The sequence below is a fragment of the Plutella xylostella genome, chromosome 17 (genome assembly GCF_932276165.1).
Source record: "Plutella xylostella chromosome 17, ilPluXylo3.1, whole genome shotgun sequence".
Taxonomy (NCBI): domain Eukaryota; kingdom Metazoa; phylum Arthropoda; class Insecta; order Lepidoptera; family Plutellidae; genus Plutella; species Plutella xylostella.
The window spans coordinates 10,740,827-10,768,242 of record NC_063997.1 but is presented as its reverse complement, the minus strand read 5'-3'; the positions used below and the strand labels follow the sequence as shown (position 1 = coordinate 10,768,242).

General features: G+C 39.1%; 2 protein-coding genes across 3 annotated transcripts in view; one reads left to right on the top strand and one right to left on the bottom strand.

Moving 5' to 3' along the window:
- Positions 1-27,416, bottom strand: part of LOC105396133 — a 48,112-nt gene that overhangs the window by 13,974 nt on the left and 6,722 nt on the right. Inside the window, exon 9 of the mRNA XM_048626668.1 lies at positions 13,922-14,031. Within this exon, the coding sequence (XP_048482625.1) occupies positions 13,922-14,031 (110 nt within the window). The remainder of the gene's footprint in view (positions 1-13,921; positions 14,032-27,416) is intronic.
- Positions 21,155-26,508, top strand: LOC105380630. Of its 2 annotated transcripts, none has more exons than XM_048626667.1 (2): positions 21,155-22,301; positions 25,860-26,508. In XM_048626667.1, exons 1-2 carry the CDS (start codon positions 21,252-21,254, stop codon positions 26,142-26,144), a joined length of 1,335 nt encoding a protein of 444 aa, XP_048482624.1. In that variant the 5' UTR covers positions 21,155-21,251; the 3' UTR covers positions 26,145-26,508. The 2 variants fall into 2 exon arrangements, with proteins under 2 accessions (XP_048482624.1, XP_011548524.3); XM_011550222.3 differs by lacking the exon at positions 21,155-22,301 and adding an exon at positions 23,195-25,440.

Here is a 27,416-nt window from a genome sequence, read left to right as displayed (position 1 = left end):
CCCTCAAGAGCGGTGTTGCCACTATTCCTCGTAACATAATATAATCAATTAAAATATGAATTAATGTTGTGAAATAATACCCAATTTAGGATACTTTCACAGTGAACCTTACACTCGTCCATCCTGACCTCGTGTATGTCCTCATACACGGGTCAAAGTAGATACAAAGGCACCTTACACTCGGCAAGTGAGACTGACTATCGATAGTATTCCTAATATCATTAAGTAGGTAGGTCTACACTAATATAATGAAATTATTAACTTTAACATCAGACAAAATATTTGTAAAAAAACAATGACTTAACAATCAATCAACAGTTATCAGTGCAAATTGTAAACGTTAATTACTACTCCTTGTACATTGTAATAACAATTTCATAAAGAAATGGCCATAATAAGACGTTATTTTTATATAAGTAAACGAAGAGATAACAATCTGATAATCCATCCATTTCTAGTAGAGAATCGTGTATCCAGTACTTGCTAACCCATCCATTCTAGCAATACTGGATACTTAACAAATCAAAATCTGCTAACCCATCCATTCTAGCAGACTTCAATTATTCCTATCTTGCAGGGAATCCAGTACCAGCTAACCCATCAATTCTAGCTGTACTGATAGAAAACTCATTAGTCCTGCAAACCCATTCTTGCAATACTGCAAACCAATTCTTGCAGGACTAAGATATTACTAAGTTACATCTTCTTAGAGCTTGAACTTAATCCATCATAATTCAACATCGATTCATTAAATGACCTTGGTCCTTAAAATTCATCCATTAAGTATTTTTACAATAACAATCGTCTGGATCCTTGGTCCATATCTTAATACCATGATTAACTTTAAATAACATTAACTTTACTTTGATAACTGTTGTTCTTCAAATTATCCACTTAAAATCCATCAATCCATATACATATCTATCAATATTATTAAATAATTAAGTATATAATGTTAATATTAATTCCATAAAATTCATCCATTAAGTATTTTTACAATAACAACCTTCTGGATCTTTGTTTTGTTCCATGATTAACTTTTACATAACATACTTTGATACAGACCAACTATAAAGTCCTGACAATAAAGAGTGCGATTTTGCTAAGACTTTTTATCATTGTCAATTATTTGCTTACAGTTAGGTACATTCATTTTAAAAATAACATGCCGATTGATAATAGCTTTTTAACGGATATGTTCTTAGATAAAAATAATAAATCGATTTAAATACAGTCTTTAACAATTAGTTAGGTTCCATTTCCGTTTCCCTGACTTTATAGTTTTGCTGTAATTGTTATTCTTCAAATCATCCATAAAAATTGCATCAATCCATATCTATTATATCCATCAAAACATAAATATTACTTACTCCTTACAGATTAAACTACAATGTCACGCATTAATATGAAACTCTGAAAGTTATTCACTCCATAACTGGTATTAAGTACTTATAAGAATCCCTAAATAATGTTTAAACAATGAAATATATCAGAGGAGCAATCGTAAGTAAAAACCTAGGTACCAATAAACCTGAGATGTCAGAAAAAGAACTTACATTTTATTATTTTTTTGTGGATTTTGATGTCTATCCAAAGTCAAAGTCATTTTTTTTTTTGATCGTGTACATTTTTTTTTTTTATTTACTCTCCGTTCGGATAAGGGGGCTCTTTCTGTCTAAGGAGAAGAACGGAGGCAAGAAACTCCTGAGCCATCTTTTCAAAAAAAAGACTTAAAACTAGTTGGTACTTATACAATACTTATAAGCTTAATAATAATTAAGTATTATAATATGAGCAGAGCCAAGTACTTATCACAGCCATGCATTAACGTCCTCTAAGTAATCATCAATTTTATAATAAGCTTTTTTTCAAATTAATTATTACCTATTATCATGAACATAAAATATATCAGATGCAATCTGCTATTAACTGAAAAGATACCATTAAATCCCAAAACTATTATAATTACATATAAGTAGGTAATTGCAAATTGCCGAAGATGGAACTAGGTAAGTACCTATACAATACAATGTAATCCCTGAAATCCCTTGCTGAATGAAGTTATCATTTCACGAGCATTTGAGAGCGCAGAGAGAATTAAGCTTAGGTACTTATCCAAATCTATTAAGGGAAAGTAACAAGTTGCCCTATATTTTTATTCAAACAAAAGTTGCTCCAGATTTATCCAAAACTTTTGATTTCACATAACTGTTAACCAATGTAAATCCCATTTAAAATAAATATTAAATAACTAGGTACCCTAGTCCTTCAGATACCTTGTTTTGACTTTTCGATACCGCTCCAACTTTATCCATAACTTTTAATTTTAACATAAGTACTTAACTGCTAATCAATGTAAATCCCATTTAAGTTGAATATCACAGAATCACAAAATTTTAATACTACAAGCTTCCATATCTAGATAACCCATCCCCTCGAGCTGCCATCCATGTATGACGATATTCAGCATATTAGTCCATCAATCCATTCATCCTTGTATGATCATGACAAAATAATCTAGTCTCATTTGTCCTTAAAGGTCAACTTTGTTCAAACAAATAGATAAAAACGACAATTTAAGCCAAATTCGACTGATTGTACTATTCCATAGAATGATCATGTTCTAGAGAATATTTAGTAGGTATACAATAATAATAATCACAGCAGAAACCAACGGGCAAAACCTATCTGACATATTATTATATATCCAAGTCATAAAATTTAATAAGTAGGTAATTAATCATGTTTTTAATTCGAAGCCGGTCTAACTTCCCTGGATAAAGAGTACTTTAATAAGTTGAAAACTCCACTCTCCTACGCAACAGTTCGAATATACATTAACTACAACATGTAGTAAATAGATACATCCATCTTTTCCTCAACTCCATCTCCGTGTAAAATTTCAGACGCTCACACTCACAAATGTTCACATACCTCATGATATTCATATCCACATTAAGCGCATCCAGCAATATCCGCAGGTCAGAATATTGAACTGTGGAAACTTCGAAAAACACACGAGTCCTGTTGTAGCCACCGCCATTCGCCAATGGCCACATGGCAATATAAGTTCGAAATTCCCTAGGCAACAGAAACTAATCCATCTCTCAATATCCGGTCGTCACTTCAATGTAAGCCACCTTTAACCACCTATAACAGCAATACTAGATAGGTACCGTCTAAGTCACTATATGCCAAGTCTACAACAATTGAATATTACGTAACTTCTTATAAGTAGAACTTTGCAAACCCTCATAGACTGCCACAAGTTGTAGTGGCCCCCAACTATCTTTGGAAAATCATAACATTAGTCCATAAGATTTTACCTACTAGATAAACTATAGGTATGGGTGAAATAGATCCGATAATTAATTATGCAATGCTATTAGCGCACAGTCATGATCCATACTTTACCCATTAGAAAAAGTAGAGTCATCATCATCATTTCATCTACTATACCTACCATACTAAATTATATACCTAATACCTATAAGTACCTTAATTTGGCTGGAATCCTTAATATATTATTAATAAAATAAAATTATTAGATCCAACTATAACACTTGAAATGCAACATATAAGTATTTATGACACACAGTCCCAGAATCGCAAGGCAATGACAAAAGGCATACAGTATTCCGTATTGTAGCTTCATTTGAAATCATTGCGAACAGACTCAATAATGGCTTAGGAATTTTAAACTCAAGTAAATATATGTAGGTACACACGGCAACGTCAAGTGGTTGGCAGGGCACACTAACGTAGTGTATGTGTGCACACTAACGTTGTCTATGTGTGCATAAACGCAGAAATCGGTTTACACACCAGTAACAAACCACACACACACACAACAACACAAACGAGTTTGTGCGTAGGCAAACGCCCGTATACCAGCTGTGACATAAAAATATCAACCGGTAGTGTTAGTGAAACAGTTATAAAATTGATGTGAAGCAAAATTTCACTACCTGTGTCTATACACTTCGTAGCTCATTGGTAGAATGTTAGACTAATGAAACATAGGTCGTGAGTTCGAGTCCACGGATGGTTATTTTTATTTAACTTAATTCAAATTTTGCGTTAATTTAAACGCTGTTGTGTATAAAATTAATATATTTGAAACTGACAAATGACTACAAGCTGCATAGCTGTCGACTATTTCTCTTCGCCAAAAATATATGATTCGTTCTTCATTTGAGAATTAAAACCATTCTACCCTCATACAATATGAATAAACGAAATTTGTTTTTAGTTTTAGTGACAATTCACCTCTGCGTCTGCAAAGTGATTCACTTTGTGATTTGTCAATTTAATTAATTACTCTTCGCAGTCAGTATGGAAAGTCACTTAACCATGTTCAAAAGGCGGAGATAATCGTATTTATATGAACAAAACATTACAATTAGTGAAATCGCAAGACGTTTAACGGTAAGTAACATAGAATTGTAAATATTTTATTTGATTGTTAGAATATTTGTATTTGTATAAGCTAAGTATTTGTTTTTTTTTGTTTGCAGAGGAGAACTGTTCAATTATGGGTTCACCGATACGCAGATTCGGGACATGTAGACAGTAGTCGTCTATACGGATGCATCACCACGCCATCGAGAAATCGTAGCTGCACATAGCGCTGATCCGTTCTGCAGCACCCGTTCTACGGCCACAACACATAATCTATCCCTACAAACCGTACGGGTTCACTTGCGTGCTGCTGGGTTGCGGTGTCGGAGGCCGACGAAGAAAATTGCTATAACCGATCAGCATCGTCGAAACAGAGTGCGTTTTGCGACTGACTATTTTAAACTTTGATTGGTGCAACAATGTGGTGATATTTAGTGATGAAAAGTCCTTTAAGTCAGACAAGGATGGATGGTAAGATATTATGGCGAAAAAGTGGTGAAAATTATAGTTATTGGGGTTAGCTCAGTAATTTTTATTTGTCCATTTGTATAAGATTTTAGTTATTTTGTTAAATACTTATTATTATTTACAATTATGGGTAAGCCAATGTGTTAATGATGTTATTGTTACTGAGGTTGGAATAAGTTATCTTATTTCTAGCTAATTAACATGTCGATTCATATAACTAATGACTTGCCTATTTACTTTAGTAAAACAGCCAGTCCATCCTTTTCTGATGTTTATTATGATTTAAAACTGCTAATTGAAAATTTTCCTTATTAATATAAACTACAACTATGTTTTAAAACGAGAAACAACAAAAACGTAACATCCTTAATGTTTATGTTACGGCAAGAATAAATTTTGTAATTTTAACACTTAATAACTTGTTTCATTTACTTTCTGTGTTGCTTTTATTCGAATATACTACAATACTATTATTAGCCATATTAAAAAATAAATTAAATCTATAAAAAAAAAACAAAAAAGGAATTTTGTAAGTTCAGAGGGATTTGAACCACCATACCGATTACTGTAAGTCTTGTATCATACCAACTGAGCCATTCAATCTATTACAATGCATTGCAAAATTTTGCTTCATATCATAAAAACAATGAATCATTGTCACTGGCACAACTACATGCTTACAATATCCGTGTGTGGGTTGCCCAGAACTAATAATTACGTCGACGTCGCCGACACACACATACACTACCTACGTTAGTGTGCCCTGCCAACCATTTAACGTTGCCGTGTGTACCTACTGAATACTTGTTAGGACATAGCGTCATTCAAGTCTGTCGACAACAGCTGACTGATAGGTACCTACTACACAGATGCTGGATACAAGATTCGCTTCCACCTACCCCATCTTCATGGAATCAACAGGCCCACTCAACAATAACCTCTATGTGAGTGGGTAGACATACTAAAGGTCTACAGAAGGTACATGAACCCTTCAACGTGGTCGAGAACGGATGGAAAACCAAAGAGTCCCGCCCTGCCGGACATCAGTCCCTGCCAGGTCACTTTATTTCCTTCTTTACCACCTTATTCCCCACCAATACTGAAAACAACAACAATGTTCCTTTCAAGTAAATGTCATTAGCTGAAGTAGGTAGGTATATCAAATATTTTAGATAATGAATCAAAATCAAATGATGCCCTTGTAAAACTGAGTACATTTATGAAACAAAGAATCATTCAATCACAAAATGAATTATGGCACCCATGACACCATATCACATGACATATTTTAAGAGGAGGACTCTAAGAATATAATTATCGTTTCGGTTTTATATAGGTACACCACAAAAGGGAACAAAGCACTTAGGTACTTTTATACCTATTGTGACTTTACTCCAATTCCATATCAAAATTAGTTACGCAATTATTATGCGCAAGATTCGCTTTTTACATTCGAATAATTAATATTTAATTGGAATATACAAAGCCCGACCAACAAATTAATTACTCCTCCAGTGCAACCCTTCTGTGACTCAAAGCCAATGTAATCAAAACCATCAAGACTTCCTCAAATGAACATTCCATCATCAAACTTGAAGCAACTGTAAAACCTCCAAAATCACTAAATCAAAAAGCAATTAAGTATAAATAAAACATTGCAAGACAACTGTGCAACCACCATTCAAAATTAAGTAACAATTAATTAAGTAACAATACCAATGCAATGGAATTCATCCAGGTTTCAAATTAATTTTCCCTTTCCTTATAACCATAACATAGGTACCTCATACCTTTATTAACCTACATTACGAGTAACTTTATGCACCTGATCAAAACTAACTAAATAATATGTAAATAACACCCAGTTCGGTGCTCCTTATAATAATCATGGTGATCATGCAACTGTAGATGTAGCTCCAGTCCTGTTGATGACAGCGTCGCCACTGCCGCCCGTCGGCCATTGAGCATGCGAACCGAAGTTCAGACTCCCTCCTCAGTCTGGTATGGTATGGTCTGGTATGGTATGGTCTGGTGTCTTCGGTCTGGGTACTGACACCACTGATAGCCATCTCCTCCACTGTTCCTCCAGCCTTGGTCCGGTTGATATTGATGTTGACAGCCCTGACAGCCGCTGTCACCACGGCTCCAACTCCAGGCCTGCACCCGGAGATGTAGATGTTGGAATTGTAAACGAAAAGTCATAGCCAAGAAAAAAGGAAAATAGCACGTACTCTATGTGTTGACTGTCATCACTTACTTCATGTGTATCACTGTGTATCGATTTATATGAGACTATTAAATCGAGGCTAATCTTGATCAACTAGTGGCTTTTAATAAAAACCCAATAGGTTATGGGCCCAGGACAGCTTGGCGCGTGTCATACAATAAATATTTTTGGAAAATACTACTACAAAAATAAAATAATATCTAATTAAAAGGCCGGTTGTCAAACAGTTTTACAAATACAAACAGCAATAATGGCGAGTTCTATTACGACACCAATTGGTCTCCCTGTAGACAAACTAAAAGGGATGGAAGACTACAATCAGTGGAAATTTATGCTGAAAATGCTCCTCATGCACGAGGATCTTCACGACTGTATCGAAGGTGAGGACAGTTGTAAGGATGAGAGGAAGAAGCAAAAGGCGATGGCAAAAATATGTCTGTCAGTAGGTCCGTCTGCGTTGCAACATGTACGCAATGCAAAGACGCCTTATGAGGCCTGGAGCAACCTCCAGCGTGCATATGAGGACAAGGGGCTGTGTAGAAGACTCGGGCTGTTGAGGTCGCTGTTTGGTGTGAAGTTACAGGACAGAGATGGTATGCAGAGCTACCTAACATATATTACGGAGCTCGGGCAACAGTTGTCGGATATAGGATCAGCAATAGAGGATGAGTTCCTGGCAATAATAATGCTGAGCGGGCTATCTACAGACTTCGACCCACTAATTATGGCGCTGGAGAACTCCAATACGAAGCTGACAAGCGAGACAGTCAGGAGTAAACTTCTCCAGGAGCAGCATCGGCGTGATGGCAAGGAAAATGAAATGAATGCACTGGCGGTAAAGAGACCTTGGCTAGTGAGGTGCTTTCGTTGTAAGAAGCCTGGTCACGTGAAGAAGGACTGCCCTAATGATGAGGTCATGGAGCCTAAGGCGGGAGGAAGACGAAGTAGTGTAAAAGAAAACTCGCTACTGACGGCCTTGTCGGTTAAAGTTCAGAACGACGTATGGTACATTGACTCAGGGGCGACTCATCACATGTGCAATAACAAGCATATCATGCAAGAGCTGCAATGCAGCAAGAAGCTGGAAGTAAATGTTGCCAACGGAGAGAAGTTACTGACTGAGGGTATCGGCAAAGTAAAAGTATTATTGAAGACTGGTTTTAAGACTATAAGTGAAGTCTACTATATTCCTAAACTATCAGCAAATCTACTTTCAGTTAGTGAGTTAAATAGGAAAGGGTTTCGTGTAGTTTTTGATAATAATTTATGTAAAATAGTTGATGAAGGTGAAGTTATTGCCACTGGTACTGGTTTCAATGGTGTTTATGAGCTTGATGTAGTTAAGTCAGGGATCGCCATGAACTCAGCATGTGTGGAGTCGGTGACTGCACAGTCTAGCGAGGTTTCAGAGATGCCTGCACTAGTTTCTGAGCAGGGCATTGAGCAGGAGTCGGTGACTGGAGAGTCTAGCGAGGTTCCGGAGGTGTCTGCGCTGGTGTCTGCGCAGGGCATTGATCACGAGTTGTGGCATAAGCGACTTGGACACCTGAATGCCAGGAGTATGAAACTGATGAAAAATGGGCTAGTCACAGGTATGGATTATCCAAATACTACTTTTAATCCATGTGTAGCTTGTATAGAAGGTAAACAGACCAGACTGCCATTTCCTAAGAAAAGTTATAGTAGGTCGTCTGTCAAACTAGGGTTGGTACATACAGACGTATGTGGACCTATGCAGGTACCATCATTTAGTGGGAAAAGGTACTTTGTTACCTTCATTGATGATTTCTCGAGGAAAACATTCATCTACTTCATGGATAGAAAGAGCGAGGTCTTTGAGAAATTTAAACTATTCAAAGTGCTTGTAGAGAATGAAACAGGTAGTAAAATCAAAACCTTGAGAAGTGACAATGGGGGCGAGTACATGTCTAATCAATTTCAGGAGTATCTGAAGAGCAGTGGGATAAAACATCAAACTACCGTCCCACATTGTAGTCAGCAGAATGGTGTGGCGGAGCGGGCTAATCGCACCATAATGGATAATGCCCGCTGCATGCTCCAGGAGGCTGGGTTGGAGAAACAGTACTGGGCGGAGGCGGCGAACACGGCTGCCGTACTCAAGAACTATACACCAACCAGAGCGGTCATGGGAACAACACCTGAAGAAAAATGGACATCCAAAAAGGTGAATGTAGCACACTTACGTGTATTTGGTTGTGTAGCATATGCCATTGATGAGAAAGCCAGGAAATTGGACCCTAGATGCAAAAGGTATATTTTTGTAGGGTACTGTGAGGATAGTAAAGGGTATAGACTTGTAGATCCTGCTTTTCCAAAGAAATGTATTAAAGCCCGGCACGTCACATTCATGGAAAGTATGTTTTTTGATAAAGTAGTGTCCAATGATGATAAAAGTAAGGAGCATGATGAATTGTTAATTTTAGATTCATCTGATAACTTAGATAGTACTACACAACCTGATCCAGCACAGTCGTCGACGGAAGCTTCTGAGACATCATTATGCCAGCCAGACGTGGTCGAGATGGATCAGTTGTTACCTGATGACACAGTGAATCCTCGGAGACAAACCATGTTTAGTCTGGATTCATCAGTAGAATCTGTAAATTCGGATAACCACTCTTCGGACCCTACATATATTCCAGGATGTTCAAGCATGGATTCGGAGGACTCGCTTGATTTTGAAGATGCTGATACGGATGGGTATGCTGGGTTTACAGCGGTTACAGAAGACGAAGATATACCGAAGACAATAGAAGAGGCTCTGGGTGGCTGCGAGTCTAAATATTGGAAGGAAGCTATACAAGATGAGTATAACTCTTTCATAGTTAATGAATGCTGGACACTGGTTGATCTGCCTTCGGGGCAAAAACCAGTAAAATGTAAATGGATATTTAGCAAAAAGAGAGACCTAAATGGAAAATTGTTAAAGTATAAAGCTCGTCTGGTGGCGAAGGGTTATACACAAAGATACGGAATTGACTACAATGAAACATTTGCACCTGTGGTTCGCTACTCAACAGTTAGAATACTGTTAGCATTAGCTGCTCAATATGATTTAGTTATAGAGCACCTAGATGTAAAAACTGCATTTTTGCACGGGTTACTAACCGAAACTGTATATATGGAGCAACCTGAAGGTTTCATCCAAGGTGGAGGTCAAGATGAAAAGGTCAGGAAAGTATATAAGCTGAACAAAGCAATTTATGGCTTAAAACAGGCGGCGAAAGCATGGTATGAACGCATTAATGATGTTTTCATCAATAAATTGCAATTTAGTAGACTATCTTCTGAGCAATCGGTGTATATTCATAATACTGATGATGAAGTAATAATCGTAGCGCTGTATGTGGATGACATCATGATCTTTAGCTCCGAAAATTCTGAGAAAAAGAAAGTTATTAAGGAAGGGCTGATGAAAGAGTTCGTGATGCATGATTTGGGACCGGCTCATCAGGTTCTAGGTATGAAAATTGCTAGATTACCTGATGGAAGCTATACTTTGGATCAGTCCAGCTACATAAAGAAAGTTTTAGATAAACTGCATATGGCAGAATGCAAAGCAGCTAAGACTCCTATGGAAGTTGGAATTCAACTTAAAAAGGAAGAGAATTCGGCATGTAAATATGATTATAGGAGCCTTATTGGGTGTTTAATGTACCTGTCAGTATGTTCCAGGCCGGATATTACTCATAGCATCAGCTATCTAAGCCAGTTCAATAACTGTTTTGGTGAAACTCACTGGAAAGCAGCGAAAAGGGTTCTGAGATATTTAAAAGGAACAATACATTACAGTCTACTATTTCAAAAGGGTGACGATTTGAAAATTACTGGTTTTACAGATGCTGATTGGGGAGGAGATCAGATGGATCGTCGGTCATATACTGGGTATGTTTTTAGTCTTGGTAGTTCAGTTATTTCGTGGGAAAGCCGAAAGCAACGGACTGTAGCGCTTTCTAGTACTGAAGCTGAGTACATGGCGGTCTCTGACTCCTGCAAGGAGGCTCTGTTCTTGCAAACATTTCTTAAAGAATGTACTGGTATTGTGTGCAAAATAGATTTGTTTAACGATAATCAATCAGCACAGAAAATCTGTAAGAATGTTGTAACACACTCGCGTACCAAACATATAGATATAAGGCACCATTATGTTAAAGAGTTGATAAGTAAGAAGGTCATTGATTTAAGTTACCTTCCTACTGAGGAAATGTTGGCGGACGTGTTAACGAAGCCATTAACTTCAGAGAAGCATTATAAGTTTGTGTCTAAACTACTTAAAACTGATTAACTTGTTTTCATATATGTTTTTTTGTGATATTGTTTATTTGTACTCCGTTAGTCAGTGTTAAAGTTATGTTTTAGTTTTATATACCTATATAAGTTATGATATTTTGTTTGAGGCCTAGAATTGTGCTAATTTTCTTTTGCCTATTTATATGATTTTTGTTTAAGGCCTAGTGTTGGAATTGTAAACGAAAAGTCATAGCCAAGAAAAAAAGGAAAATAGCACGTACTCTATGTGTTGACTGTCATCACTTACTTCATGTGTATCACTGTGTATCGATTTATATGAGACTATTAAATCGAGGCTAATCTTGATCAACTAGTGGCTTTTAATAAAAACCCAATGGCAACCCCAGCCGCACCACCGCAGCCGCAGGCACAGCCCCAGCCGCACCCCAGGCACAGCCGTACCGCAGCCTCATCTTTTTCCATCTTCAACTGAATCTGCGGCATCCCATATATCTTGGGTGGTCCAGTTTTCTCGTCTTGTCTCCAACTCAAACAAAAAGGAATAAATTTATATTAGTAGGTATACTTATTATAATTTTATACACAGATATTATTATGTATAACCTTCAGGGTACATTAATTATAATATACATGATGACAGATAAGGTGGATATTAAATAGATAATCCTAATTTAGCAGTCTTCAATACTTAATATATTTGGTATCTTTGGCAACTAAAATAAAATGATTATATAGGTAATGACCCATAGTAATTTTCGGTAGTAAGTTTAATGAGCCCAACGGTATAATCATACCCTTGTTACACCTAATGTTAACATAGAACATTTTCATAAATAATCATCATTTATGAGAATTTAATTTAAGACTTATAGTCAATAACAATGACTCACGTTTATCATATTAGGCTATCTAGTATTTATAAATAATATCTACCACACGATAGGTAGTAAGCGTAACATCGGGAAATCTTTGCAGAAACTAATAATTCCTAAAACCCAATAGTACTTTACTCAGAATAATAATGCTAATATTTTAAAGTAATCAAGGCATCGTTTTTGAACGCTCCCTGTAATGTCAACACTGTCAGATGATCAAACTGTCAGTGTCAATGTCAGATGTCAATTGAATCTGGATAGTTTCCTATATTTATTTTATAGATGTCGCTAGCATATCGCAATAAAAATCTTACGAAAATTATAAATATGAGTAATATGACTATTCCGAACATTTCCTTAGTATTACACGACATAATAACATAACATTACTACTATACGCGTGTCATCTACTGATGAAAAACACAATATTTTGATATTATCATTCATCTCGGCCAAATGCCGACAACAAGAATCACAACAAAATTTATGGGAGAAGGTTACTCACCGCTTCTGATCTATAGTAAAACCACCAAACGTACACGATATAGGTTTATTTCCATGACTTTCAGCATTATTCATAGTTTTAGCAATAAATTACATTTTTATAATCCACAACTCGAACCACCATTTTTCATCCCACAAACCCAATTGCCTCCTTTTTCTGACATCTCGCCTGACATCTATTCCCTTCTGTCAATCAAATGTCAGTCTCCCTCAAGAGCGGTGTTGCCACTATTCCTCGTAACATAATATAATCAATTAAAATATGAATTAATGTTGTGAAATAATACCCAATTTAGGATACTTTCACAGTGAACCTTACAATATATATCGCGTTATGTATGCATGAAAGTTGGATCTGAAATACGACTAGAAATTTAAACCAAGAACACTGCATGGCCGGTCAAGAAGGCAGGATAAAGACGAGGCCGGTGGCATGGGACCGTTATCAACGTCGATAATCTCATTTTATGAGCGTTCCACCAATCACAGCGCCGAACTTATGCCAAACTGCAATATAGTGACTTATATCTACGTCGCTAAGGGCCCCATGCAGCAGGGACATATACAGGTGATCAACTAAAGCGTACCTTGATGAGCAGCGGCTCGCGGTCGCGCAGGAAGGCCTGGTCGCGCAGCAGGAAGTACCGGTGCTGATGCAGCTCGTGCGCCGCCATCGTCATTATATCTACGTCGATAACGGCCCCGTGCAGCAGAGACAGACAGACTGTACCTTGATGAGCAGCGGCTCGCGGTCGCGCAGGAAGGCCTGGTCGCGCAGCAGGAAGTACCGAATACATCATTATATCTACGTCTATAGCGGCCCCGTGCAGCAGAGACAGACAGACTGTACCTTGATGAGCAGCGGCTCGCGGTCGCGCAGGAAGGCCTCCATCGCTGGAACACAACATTATATCTACGTCGATAGCTGCCCCGTGCAGCAGAGACAGACATACTGTACCTTGATGAGCAGCGGCTCGCGGTCGCGCAGGAAGGCCTCCATCGCTGGAACACAACATTATATCTACGTCGATAGCTGCCCCGTGCAGCAGAGACAGACAGACTGTACCTTGATGAGCAGCGGCTCGCGGTCGCGCAGGAAGGCCTCCATCGCTGGAACACAACATTATATCTACGTCGATAGCTGCCCCGTGCAGCAGAGACAGACAGACTGTACCTTGATGAGCAGCGGCTCGCGGTCGCGCAGGAAGGCCTGGTCGCGCAGCAGGAAGTACCGGTGCTGATGCAGCTCGTGCGCCGCCATCGCCGCCGCCGCCTCCTCCATCGCTGGAAATAAATATTTTTTGGTAAAAATGTATGTGTACAAAGTACAACTCTTATGCATGCATTAATGCAGGCATGTGCGACCTACTGACCAATATGATCTTAAATTATGCATTTTCTGTTAATTTAGCACATTGTTTGTCACTGCATTTGGTTGCCATGTAATTTTAGTTCTCAATAAACCATCTTAACGTACACCCGTCTTTTCACCTCTAACTACCTGACATTTACATAGTGCCCCCCCCCCCCCCCCCCTTACATTTTTTTTGGTCCTTCGATTAAGGCCCTCGCGTCGCGTGTCGTGTACGTAAGGTCCGCGGAATCAAAATCCAGTGACATTTATTGACATAAAACTTTGACATTTTCGTGCAAGTGATTGGACTGCAGTGCATTACTTCGGAGATAAGTTGGCGTTGTTGCAGAAACTCAAGTAAGATCTTTCCTTTTATAACTATTTCATTGCATACCTAATTCGACCAACATGGAAGGTCTATTAGAGAAGCAAGCCGCCGTCATGGAGGACATCAAGAGGATGTCGCGAAACATCAAAAAGGATCCTCGTGAACGAAAGACCCTTGAATATAGACAGGCGAGAGCTTCAAGGATAGATGAGCTCTGGCGTACATTCGAAGAGAATCATCAGCTTTTGATGCAGGAAGAGGATAAAACGCATCAATATTATACAGAAAATATTTATGATTTTGTTATGCAAATTAAGGACGAAATCGTTCAGCTTTTAAAACCTAAACCATTGACACCGCCGCCACCCCCGCCTGTGGAGAAGAAAGTGACATTTGACATATTTATGGAAGCATCTGGAGAGGGTACTGACACTTTGCAAATAAAGGACGAGAAGGTTCTAGAGCTCATGAGGACTCAGAGAAGCAACTTTAGATCTTTAATCCGTCTTATTGACAGCTTACATCTTGACAATCTAGTAGAGAAATGGGAGATAGAGGACGAGATAAAATCTCTGAAAGGACGTTGGAATACCATTGACATCTTGCATTTGCAAATAGATAGCATTCTAGAGGGGAGGGATGATACCTATAACAATCAATATTTACTGCATGAAAAATCATTTAAGGATATGAAAAAGCAACTGAACATGAAGTTGAATTTTGTTGACCATTCGCAACAAACTGCACCCAAAGTTGACATACCTATTTTCAGTGGGAATTATTCTCAGTGGCCTACATTTATGGACTTGTTCTCAGAAGCAATACACAAGAACCCTAACATGAGCAAGTCCCACAAAATGCAAATATTAAAGTGCAAACTGAAGGGAGAAGCGGAGCGTATCGTACAGCATCTACACATTAGTGCCGAGAATTATGACGCCTGCTGGGATCTGCTGACACATCGTTACAATAATTTGCAACTTCTTTTCACCAAACAAATACAATTATTTCTGAGACAGCCTAATGTAAAAACCCAATCTGCATTCGAAATCAAAAAGCTATTTGACACCTCTATGGAAGTAATACATGCCATTAATAACCTAGGCGTAGATACTATGAATTGGGATCCGATATTAGTGCACATTTTGTGTGAAAAGTTAGATACGCAAACTTACACCGACTACATGGAGTACAGAAAATCGCCGCGTCAGTTAGCGAAACTTCAGGAGTTTATGGATTTCCTAGAGGGAAAATTTACCGCCCTGGAGCCCGTGACAAAGAAAAAACCTGACAACATGACACTGCATAAACCATTTAATGACAACCAACAAAATTACCATCGGGAATACAGAACCAATTTTTCCAAGCCATCGTACAATAACGCAATGCATATTCAAGAACACAAGTCATCATGTTCCTTTTGTCGCCAAGACCACGATTTATTTAAATGCACCAAATTCCTAAGTATGTCACCTGATGTTCAATTAAAACATATGGCCCAATTTAACATATGTAAAAACTGCTTGTATTATCACTCTAAAAATTATTGCAAGTCAGAAAAACGATGTCGCGAATGCAACGCTGCACATAATACGTTGCTGCACAAGGCCTTTTCTATGAAACCAACGACATCCACTGCAACTAAAATGACACCAACATCAACACCATTTACACCGGGAAACCATCAAAAACGTAACGTACATTATGCTATAGGAAGCGATGACGAAATCATGTTAGCAACAGCCCTGTTAAAAGTGAAGGCCACGGATGGTACCTACATGACACTTCGAGCATTTATTGACCCCGGCTCTCAAGTTACTCTGATTACCGAGTCGGCGGCCCAAAAATTAGGATTGCAAAGGACTCAATACAACGCGTGCATAGCAGGAGTGGGTTCCGTGACAAACAAAAGCCGAGGAAAAGTAAACCTTACATGCATGTCCCGACACAACGACTTTACATTTGAAACAGATGCATTAGTCATGTCGCGCGTAGTAAGCAACTTGCCTAACGTAACTTTTGAGAAGAAGAATTGGTCGCATATCGAACATCTGACACTTGCTGACCCAGATTACAATATTTCACGATCAATTGACATTTTACTAGACGCTAGTGTGCATTCTCAAATCATAATGGGAGGATTGCTGATAGGCACAGATTTACAACCTTGTGCACAGCAGACAAAATTAGGATGGATTTTGTCAGGAGGAAGCGGTACGGGCAGAACTTACAACTGCCACGTCATTACAAATAATACAGATGACATCAAAAAATATTGGGAAATGGAGGAAATTACTGAAGCCAAAAATATGACATCTCAAGAGCAATACTGTGAGGACCTTTACGTCAGCACTACCAGACGTTTACAGAATGGACAGTATGAAGTACAGCTACCCATGGTGGCCGATTACAAAGAAAAGTTAGGAGAATCAAAGGGAAAAGCACTGGCCCAGTTCCATCGCCTGGAAAAGAAGCTTAGTAATGACACCGAATTATCTGACAGTTACAAGAAATTTATGCAGGAATATATTGATTTGGAACATATGAAAAAGAGCACAAGCCAATCGGACATCGAATGTTTTTTGCCGCATCATGGGGTAGTAAAACCCGACTCTACTACTACAAAACTCAGAGTAGTGTTCAATGCATCCTCAAAAACATCATCGGGACACAGCCTTAACGACCTCATGGAATGTGGCCCAAAATTACATCAGGATTTACAAGCTGTACTGATTAGATGGCGCACGTATGAACATGTGTTTTCAGCCGACTGCGAGAAAATGTATAGGATGATATTAGTAGCAGAAAACATGCAACCATTGCAAAAGATATTATGGAGAAATGACATACACGAGCCGATTCAAGAATATGACCTTTGTACTTTGACATTTGGAGAAAAGGCAGCGCCGTACCTTGCTTTAAGAACGCTCAAGCAGTTAGCACAGGATGAGGCACATAAGTATCCGCTAGCAGCACAGGTGATTGAACGAGAGGTTTACGTGGATGACGTCATGAGTGGAGCACATTGCATTGCAACTGCATTAGAAAAACAACAACAACTTATTAACATGTTAAAAAGTGCAGGATTTAATTTACGAAAATGGTCCAGCAATCATCCAGCATTACTAGAGCATCTGCCAGAAGATCAGAAAAATAAACCGATTGTATTCAAAGATAAGGAAACAACAAAAGCATTAGGTTTACAGTGGATTCCCCAATCAGACAAATTTACATTTAAAAATAAAAATAATGACACCAATGACAAACCGCTGACAAAAAGAATGCTTCTTTCGCAAATATCGAAGTTATTCGACCCCTTAGGCTGGCTAACCCCAATCACAATAAAGGCTAAATTGCTATTTCAAACAGTGTGGACAACCGTCGAAGGTTGGGATGACATCATACCCGAATCATTAACCAAAGACTGGAGAAAACTGCAAGCTGACATGTGTTTAATTGAAGCATTCGACATCCCAAGATGGGTAGGTAATTTAACAAAAAGTTTTGAAATCCACGGATTCTGTGATGCTTCTCAAAAAGTATTTGCGGCCGGGATTTGGATAAAAACACTGACGGACAATGGGGATACAATAGTCCGATTGCTAGTAGCAAAATCAAAACTTGCACCACTAAATAAAACTATCACGTTACCGCGCCTGGAACTATGTGCAACTGTTCTTTTGGCGCAGCTCATGACAAAAGCATTGGAAAACATTGATTACCATAGCCATAACATCACTGTGCATGCCTGGACCGACTCAATGATCGTCCTAGGATGGCTACAAGGCGACCCCAAAAAGTGGAAAAGTTTCGTAGCGAATAGAGTAAAACAAGTTACTTCCGCCATACCTGCATCGTCGTGGCGCTACGTGAAGTCGGAAGAAAATGCTGTCGATTGTGCAACGAGAGGTCTAACACCAGCTCAGTTGCAGCATCATTCTCTCTGGTGGGAAGGTCCACAATGGATAAAAAACCCCGAACTACAACTGCAAACTCCGATCGTAACATCAGCTGTTGACAATAACATACAAATGGAAGCTAAAAATAAACAAGTCAATTCAGCAAAACTGCAGCCGTCTGACATTGTACTCGAGCTACTATATCGCCATAGTAAGTTGAGTCATGTTACGCGAATCGTAGCGTGGATTCTAAGAAGCAAAATATCAAGGACAAACAAACCGGCATACCTCACATCAGCTGAGTTGACGAACGCTTTACATACGATCATTAGAAATGTGCAATTACATGAATTTGGAGATGACATAACCAGACTGAAAACTAAGCAAAACGTTAGCAGGAGAAGCCCCCTACTAAGTTTAAATCCGTTTTTAGACGAAAATGGAATACTGCGGCTAGGTGGAAGATTGACGAAATCAGCATTGCCAGATGACATGAAAAAACCAATCATACTTTCTAGCAAAAGCAGATTAACAGAGCTGATTATCAAACAAGCACACGAAGTACTTTTGCATGGCGGACCCCGATTGACACTGACATACCTACGCAGAAAGTATTGGATACTATCAGGTCATAGAACAGTGAAGAGTCAGCTTCATCGCTGTGTGACGTGCCGCCGATATAGCCCACAACAAAATAATCAGCTGATGGCAGACCTGCCAAAACCCCGCGTGACAATATCAAGGCCGTTCACCCATACTGGCGTTGACTATACAGGCCACGTAGAGGTTAAGGCTAACAAAGGCAGAGGAATACGCACACTGAAGGGTTCTCAAAAAGTATTTGCGGCCGGGATTTGGATAAAAACACTGACGGACAATGGGGATACAATAGTCCGATTGCTAGTAGCAAAATCAAAACTTGCACCACTAAATAAAACTATCACGTTACCGCGCCTGGAACTATGTGCAACTGTTCTTTTGGCGCAGCTCATGACAAAAGCATTGGAAAACATTGATTACCATAGCCATAACATCACTGTGCATGCCTGGACCGACTCAATGATCGTCCTAGGATGGCTACAAGGCGACCCCAAAAAGTGGAAAAGTTTCGTAGCGAATAGAGTAAAACAAGTTACTTCCGCCATACCTGCATCGTCGTGGCGCTACGTGAAGTCGGAAGAAAATGCTGTCGATTGTGCAACGAGAGGTCTAACACCAGCTCAGTTGCAGCATCATTCTCTCTGGTGGGAAGGTCCACAATGGATAAAAAACCCCGAACTACAACTGCAAACTCCGATCGTAACATCAGCTGTTGACAATAACATACAAATGGAAGCTAAAAATAAACAAGTCAATTCAGTAGTAATAGTGTTGTTACATGTGTAAAATTAAAGGGCAAATAAAGCAAAACAATCGTGACATTGAAATGAGTGCAGTGAGGCCCAACGCAATAAGTGTTAATGTGGATCAGTGTCGCGCTATGAGTCAATCTGTGTTAAGTGTAGATCAAGCTACGTCACCAATGATGAAAAGACTAGTAAAATTTGACAAAACATGAACAATTTGGACTAATTAATAATATAGAGACATTTAGAACAATAATTTAGATAATTTTAAGTGATTTACATTTACAGACATATTTTTAGAAGTTTCTTGTTTTTATTGCATTTAAAGACTTTTTAACTTCCTTTTAAGTTATTATTTTAATCAGATTGTATTTGGCAATTAGTACTTACTACTTCATATTAGTTTAATTATTTTACTTCTATAGTTAACTTTTTTTTTAATTAATTTTTTTATAATTGTTGCATTATAAATTTAGTTACTATATTCTATTCTGGAGATGGGAGAATGTACAAAGTACAACTCTTATGCATGCATTAATGCAGGCATGTGCGACCTACTGACCAATATGATCTTAAATTATGCATTTTCTGTTAATTTAGCACATTGTTTGTCACTGCATTTGGTTGCCATGTAATTTTAGTTCTCAATAAACCATCTGTTAACTGTGTTAACAATATATTAGCGCCATCTATAAATTAGAAGGTTTAACTACTTAGTTTCCTATGTAAACACAGCGTTATCTCGCAGGCTACTTGCATAGATCGATTATTAAGCATTACTACACTATTAAGTTCCTATACATCCTGCTAGATGGCGCAGTGTCGGAGGTGGTGGTAGCATATAAGCCGCTACAGGCGGAGTCTCGGCCTCTTTCCACGGGACCTCGCTGTACAAGCAACAATAAACTAGTATCCAGTATTACCAACACGCGGTTTCCTTCACATCCACGAGTCATCCCCTGCATGTGGTGACCCCTAGTTCTCGAATCTGAGTCGAAAGGAGTGCAATCCCGTGAAGTCGGTCGTTAGAGGGCTGGGGTTTCGTTGCGCGATAGGCGACGGCCCGAGGCATCGGCGACAACGACAAGCAGATTCGAGCGAACGCGCAAAAATTTCAAGTAAGGAGGAGCAGTGGACAACGGAGAAGCACGCGGAGACACACCAAAAGTTCGTGGGGGCTTGCAAGAACTGCGAGCCAACCCGCGGAGCACCGACACCGCGACGACACGTGGCACAAGGTCTACCGGAGGCAACGAGCACCGCGACGACACGTGGCACGAGGTCTACCGGAGGCAACGAGCACCAAAACGACACGTGACACGAGGTCTACCGGAGGCAACGAGCACCAAAACGACACGTGGCACGAGGTCTACCAGAGGGAAGGAGCATCAAGACACAAGAAGTCACCTACCGAGGCCGCACGAGGACGGCCACACGCAGCGAGCGACAACAAGAGATAAGTACCTACCATCAGTTTTTGAGCTAGGCAATTCTCTTCCCGCTAATTACGAATTCAAGATACCTACAGACCTACCTACCGTATATAATTTTTTCGATTGCTAATTTTCTAAATTAAAATGGCAAATTCAGATAAATTAGTTCTAGAAAACTTAGAGTTAAAGGATTTAATTAAGAAGCGCGGCGTCATAAAGGGTAAATTAACCAGTTTTAAGAAGTATGTATCTGGTCTTACAGAAGAATTAAGTGCCGAACAATTATTAGAATTAGATCTTAGGATAACTAGAATGTCACTAGTATTTGAAGAATTCGAGATTGTACAAACTAGAATAGAAACATTGGCCACAGACGTAGACAACCAAATCTCAGAAAGGGAATTATTTGAAGACGGTTATTTTAAGAACGTAGCTCTAGGTAAATCCATACAAAATGTAAATGGTTCCGACCATAACAACACGATCCTGAACCCGTCCAACAATGAAAGTTCTTCGCCGTTAACCGAGGGTAGTCAGTCGATTAAATTTCCAGAAATTTCATTGCCGTCGTTTAACGGTGATAAAACACATTGGGTCGAGTTCAGAGACAGCTTCGACGCTCTTATTAACCAATCGAACTTAAAGTCAATTCAAAAATTTAAGTACCTAAAGAGTTGTTTGACTGACAGCGCACTTGAAGTCGTTAGTTCCCTCGAATATTCCGAAGAAAGTTTTTTGATAGGTTGGCAGTTATTATGCGAAAGGTACAACAACCCGAAATCATTAATCAATAATCATTTGAAAGAATTATTTAACATCGATTATGTCCCCACAACTGCCGCAGCTTTAAGAAAATTATCCGATAACATTTCTAAAAATCTTAGAATAATAAGATCACTGAATATTCCAACCGATAACTGGGATATGTTAGTGATATTTTTTCTAAACCAAAAACTCGATAAAAAATTGCAAAGTAAATGGGACAAAGTAGCCAACCGGACCTCTAGAATTGACTCTGGTGAATTGCCTACATTACAGGATTTCCGGACCTTTCTGAAGGACCAAGCGGACCATCTGGAGTCGCTGGACCCTGGCAAGCCTCATGGACCCAGTGACGCCCAAATTATACCCGCGAGGAAGGCCTTCGTAACTACGTCTTCCCACACCGGCACCGCAAGTCCCACGAGTTCAAGGGTAATACCTAAACCTTATACTAGCAATAATCAGTGTCCAAGTTGTAAGGAGGGGCATTATATTAACCAATGCCCAAGATTTCTAGCCCTAAACGAGGTCTCACGCATTCGAGTCGTGAGAAAATTAGGGCTATGTTACAATTGCCTGAGTACGAGACATACACTGCCGACCTGCAGAGCTACCACTTGCAAAATATGTAAAGGTAAGCATCATACGCTTCTACATGTCCAATCATCCAACATTACTCATTCAAACACACACACAAACACACAACTTCAGCCAAATACATATTCGCAACCGAGCGCACAAACACAACCAACTACCCTGTATACCTACGAGTCCAAACCAACTGGATGCGTAGGTACAAACGAATCAAAGTCGATAAATTTGCATACCAATCAAGTAGTCAACACTACGTTATGTCAAACCGATGACAATCTATTACCGAACAAAACAGTGATGTTGTCGACAGCACAAATCAATGTTTTCGATAAAAATAACCAATTACACACATTCCGAGCACTATTAGACTCAGGCTCACAATCAAACTTCATAACGAAACAAGCATACGACAAACTTAACCTACCTACACAACACATAAACATGGAGGTGTTAGGCTTTAACGAAAATAGCACGATAATCGAAAAAAGGTGTAAAATTACATTCGAGTCGAAAGATAACCAATTTACTGGTGAGTTGTCTTGTCTAATTGTACCTACCATCTGTAAGTTACCGTCACAGATCAATGCCACGTCTTTAAAAATCCCACCACGATTCAACTATCACGAACCAGGTGAAGGGATTTGCAAGAAAAGGGCCTTATGATAAAAAATGATGATTTCACTCAACCATGTAATTACCTACCGCAACACGCGGTAATAAAAGCCAAAAGGTTACGACACCACTTAGGGTCGTATTTGATGCCTCCCATAAAACTAGTTCAGGGATGTCATTAAACGATATTCAATTCAAAGGTACAATCAGTCAGGACAAAATAACGAACATTTTGTTAAGATTTCGAAAACACAAATACATCGTTATCGCAGATGTAGCTCAAATGTACAAAAATATATATGTTCGAGAAGACCAACGTCACCTACAATGCATTCTATGGCGTGAAACACAAACTGACCCACTACTCACCTACAAATTAACGAGTCTCAGTTTTGGTCTGAAATGTGCACCCTATATAGCGACGCGGTGCCTGACGCAACTAGCGAACGAAAACAAAGGTGAGTACCCGTTAGCATCCGCCGCGATACAGCATGATTTTTTGATGGACGACTACGTTCACGGCGACGACGACGAGCGCAGGCTAGCAGAGACCTCAGTACAGGTCGACCGTATCCTGAGCACAGCTAATTTCAAATTAAGAAAATGGAAATCCAATTCGAAAACCATCTTAAACGAGGTAAGTCACAGTACCACACATGACACATACATAACCACCCCGATAGGTCAAGATAATAATAACACACACAAAGTATTGGGTATTGTATGGGATAATAATGAGGATCGATTAAGTTACAGATTAAAGCGGGAACCAATGTCAAAATCAATAACAAAACGTTACGTTTTATCTATAGCCTCGTCGATATACGACCCGTTAGGTATGTTAGGACCAGTAATTATCATTGCGAAATGTTTCATACATAAACTTTTCAAATTAAAGTTTAATTGGGATGAAAAACTACCGATTCAATTAATTAATGAATGGGAAACATTCTATAACAGTTTGTTTACGTTAGACACACTATCTATTCCAAGGCGAGTCGTTATCAATGATTACATAACCATAGAAATGCACGGATTCTCAGACTCGTCCTTGACCGCTTATGGGGCCGTTATATACATACGATCTATAGATAAACAGGGCAGGATTATGGTTCGATTATTGCGCGCGAAATCGAGAGTTGCGCGTGAGGAAACTATTCCACGATTAGAGCTGCGAGCTGCCTGGCTGTTAGCCGCATTGTCTGACGACGTAAACAATGCGCTTAAATTTAAATGGACGAAACAATACTTCTGGTCAGATTCAAATGTAGTATTAGCATGGATAAAATCACCACTACAAAAATTAAACACATTCGTAAAAAATAAAGTAAATGACATACAAAAAATTACAAACATCGATGATTGGCGTTGGGTCTCTTCTGGTAACAACTCAGCGGATTTGTTATCTAGGGGTCTAGCTGCTGAAAGGTTAGGTAGTAGTTCATTATGGTGGCAGGGGCCCTCCTGGCTTTCCGAGCCCATCGAGAAGTGGCCTACATTTCAACTACCCAAAACGGAAATAACGTTACCCGAAACTGAACAAGAGACACATTGTAATATAAGTACAAACAAGTCAAGCGAGTTAATTACAAACTTAATAAAAAAATATTCTAACTTAAATAAACTCAATCGAGTATTTGTTTACATGCGAAGATTCATTCACAACTCTAGACATCCGAACAATAGAATAGTCGGGGTCTTATCAGTAGATGAAATGCGACATGCGTTGCTCGAATTAATTAGATTTGCACAAACAGAATCGTTCCAAATGGAGTACAAGTTACTAAAAAATAGTAAACAACTACCACAAACATCAAACATATTGTGTTTGAAACCATTTATGGAAAATGGGATTATTCGAGTAGGGGGACGCCTGGAACAGTCCTCATACAATTACGATAAAAAACACCCAATACTTCTACATCACTCACACACACTAACAATTCTTATAATGCGTGGAGAACACATAAGATTAATGCATGCAGGGCCACAGTTATTACTTTCATCTGTCCGCGAGAGATATTGGCCGACACACGGTAAGATCGTCGCTAATAAGGTTGTACGAGAATGTATAACGTGCTTCAGGAACAGTCCGAAGATCTACTCACCGATAATGGGTAATTTACCAAGGTCAAGAGTAACTCCAGCACCGCCCTTCCTCACAACTGGCATTGATTATGCAGGACCCTTTGCGGTGAGGGACAAAAGGGGGCGTGGTTACAGGTCATACAAATGTTACATAGCAATTTTTATTTGTTTTTCGACAAAGGCAATTCACTTAGAGTTAGTTTCAGGTCTAGAAACTCAGCTCTTCCTGTCTGCGCTGCGAAGGTTTACGTCCAGGCGAGGTATACCAAAAACAATAGTGAGTGATAATTCCACTACCTTTCATGGGGCCAATAACGAATTATGTGCAATTTATAAATTTATCGACGAATGTTCGAGCGAAATAATAGCTTCTTGTGCAAATGAGGGAATAAATTGGAAATTTATACCTGTCTACACTCCACACATGGGGGGTTTGTACGAGGCGGCCGTTAAAAGCTGTAAATTTCATCTTAAACGAGAGGCCAAGCCCTATTAACCTACGAAGAATTTAGTACTATACTTACCCAGGTGGAAGGTATCTTGAACTCTCGTCCGCTCTGCCCTTTACCAAATTCGGATACAGACGAGATATCAGTTTTAACGCCAGCTCATTTCCTGATTGGTAGGACACTTATCTCATTGCCCGACTACGAATATGAAAATGTACCTACAAACCGCTTATCTCACTACCAACAGCTGCAGCAGATCCAATGCGACTTCTGGAGAAGATGGTCAAGAGACTACATAGGACTGCTTCAAGAACGCACGAAATGGAGAAGCTGCAAGGGTGCCGGACTCGACGTGGGTACCATTGTGCTGATCAAAGATGACCGACTGCCGCCCTGCCAGTGGAGGCTGGGACGCATCGTCGGCTGCTGCCCGGGTCGCGACGGCATCACGCGGGTCGCAGAGATGCGCACGGCGCGTGGAATAATCAAGAGAGCATTCAACAATATCTGTCCATTACCGATTACATGTTAAAATGCCTTTTATTGTAACAATCAAATAACTTATAACTAGTTAAATCTCATTTAATACCCTTATAGTTCAGTTTTAACAATTTTGGTCTATTAGTTACCGATAATATGATAGGTTGTGGAATATTTTAGCTTACACATTAAATAAAGGTTAGGCTTCAATATTGTAAATAGTTCGTAGTCGTTAGGATTTAGATTCGAAATTTAAATATTAAAAATACAAATAAGTAACTACTTAATTAAATCTGTTATATTAGTACCATCTAACTATTGAATTAAACGTGCTAATAACATGAGTTTCATTTCCTTAGATAGGTAGGTAATAACAGATAAATAAATTATTATTTGGGCATAAGCGCCATTCGAAACCGTTAGGATTTAGATTCGAAATTTAAATATTAAAAATACAAATAAGTAACTACTTAATTAAATCTGTTATATTAGTACCATCTAACTATTGAATTAAACGTGCTAATAACATGAGTTTCATTTCCTTAGATAGGTAGGTAATAACAGATAAATAAATTATTATTTGGGCATAAGCGCCATTCGAAACCAAATAACTAGTTTCTAATTAGAATCTTGGGGCGCAGCATGTTAACTGTGTTAACAATATATTAGCGCCATCTATAAATTAGAAGGTTTAACTACTTAGTTTCCTATGTAAACACAGCGTTATCTCGCAGGCTACTTGCATAGATCGATTATTAAGCATTACTACACTATTAAGTTCCTATACATCCTGCTAGATGGCGCAGTGTCGGGGGTGGTGGTAGCATATAAGCCGCTACAGGCGGAGTCTCGGCCTCTTTCCACGGGACCTCGCTGTACAAGCAACAATAAACTAGTATCCAGTATTACCAACACGCGGTTTCCTTCACATCCACGAGTCATCCCCTTCACCATCTTAACGTACACCCGTCTTTTCACCTCTAACTACCTGACATTTACATAGTGCCCCCCCCCCCCCCCCTTACAGTATGATTTCACAATTATTTTAAAGCCTACTAAGGGCGTAGAACGCTAACTGCTGGAATTTGTTTTAACAGATAATATTGATACCAGCAAAATTGTAAACCCTTACTTTTATGTATAGTTTCTGACGAACGCTGTCTACTGCCCTGTAGGGTAGTCCTGAGCTGCCTATCAACCCTCCAAGGAATGACGTCGACTTTCTACTCCTGAGCTGGCTTATCAGCCCTCTAAGGGATGTCTACTGCGCTGTAGGGTAGTCCTGAGCTGGCCTATCAGCCCTCTATACAAGACGTTGACATTC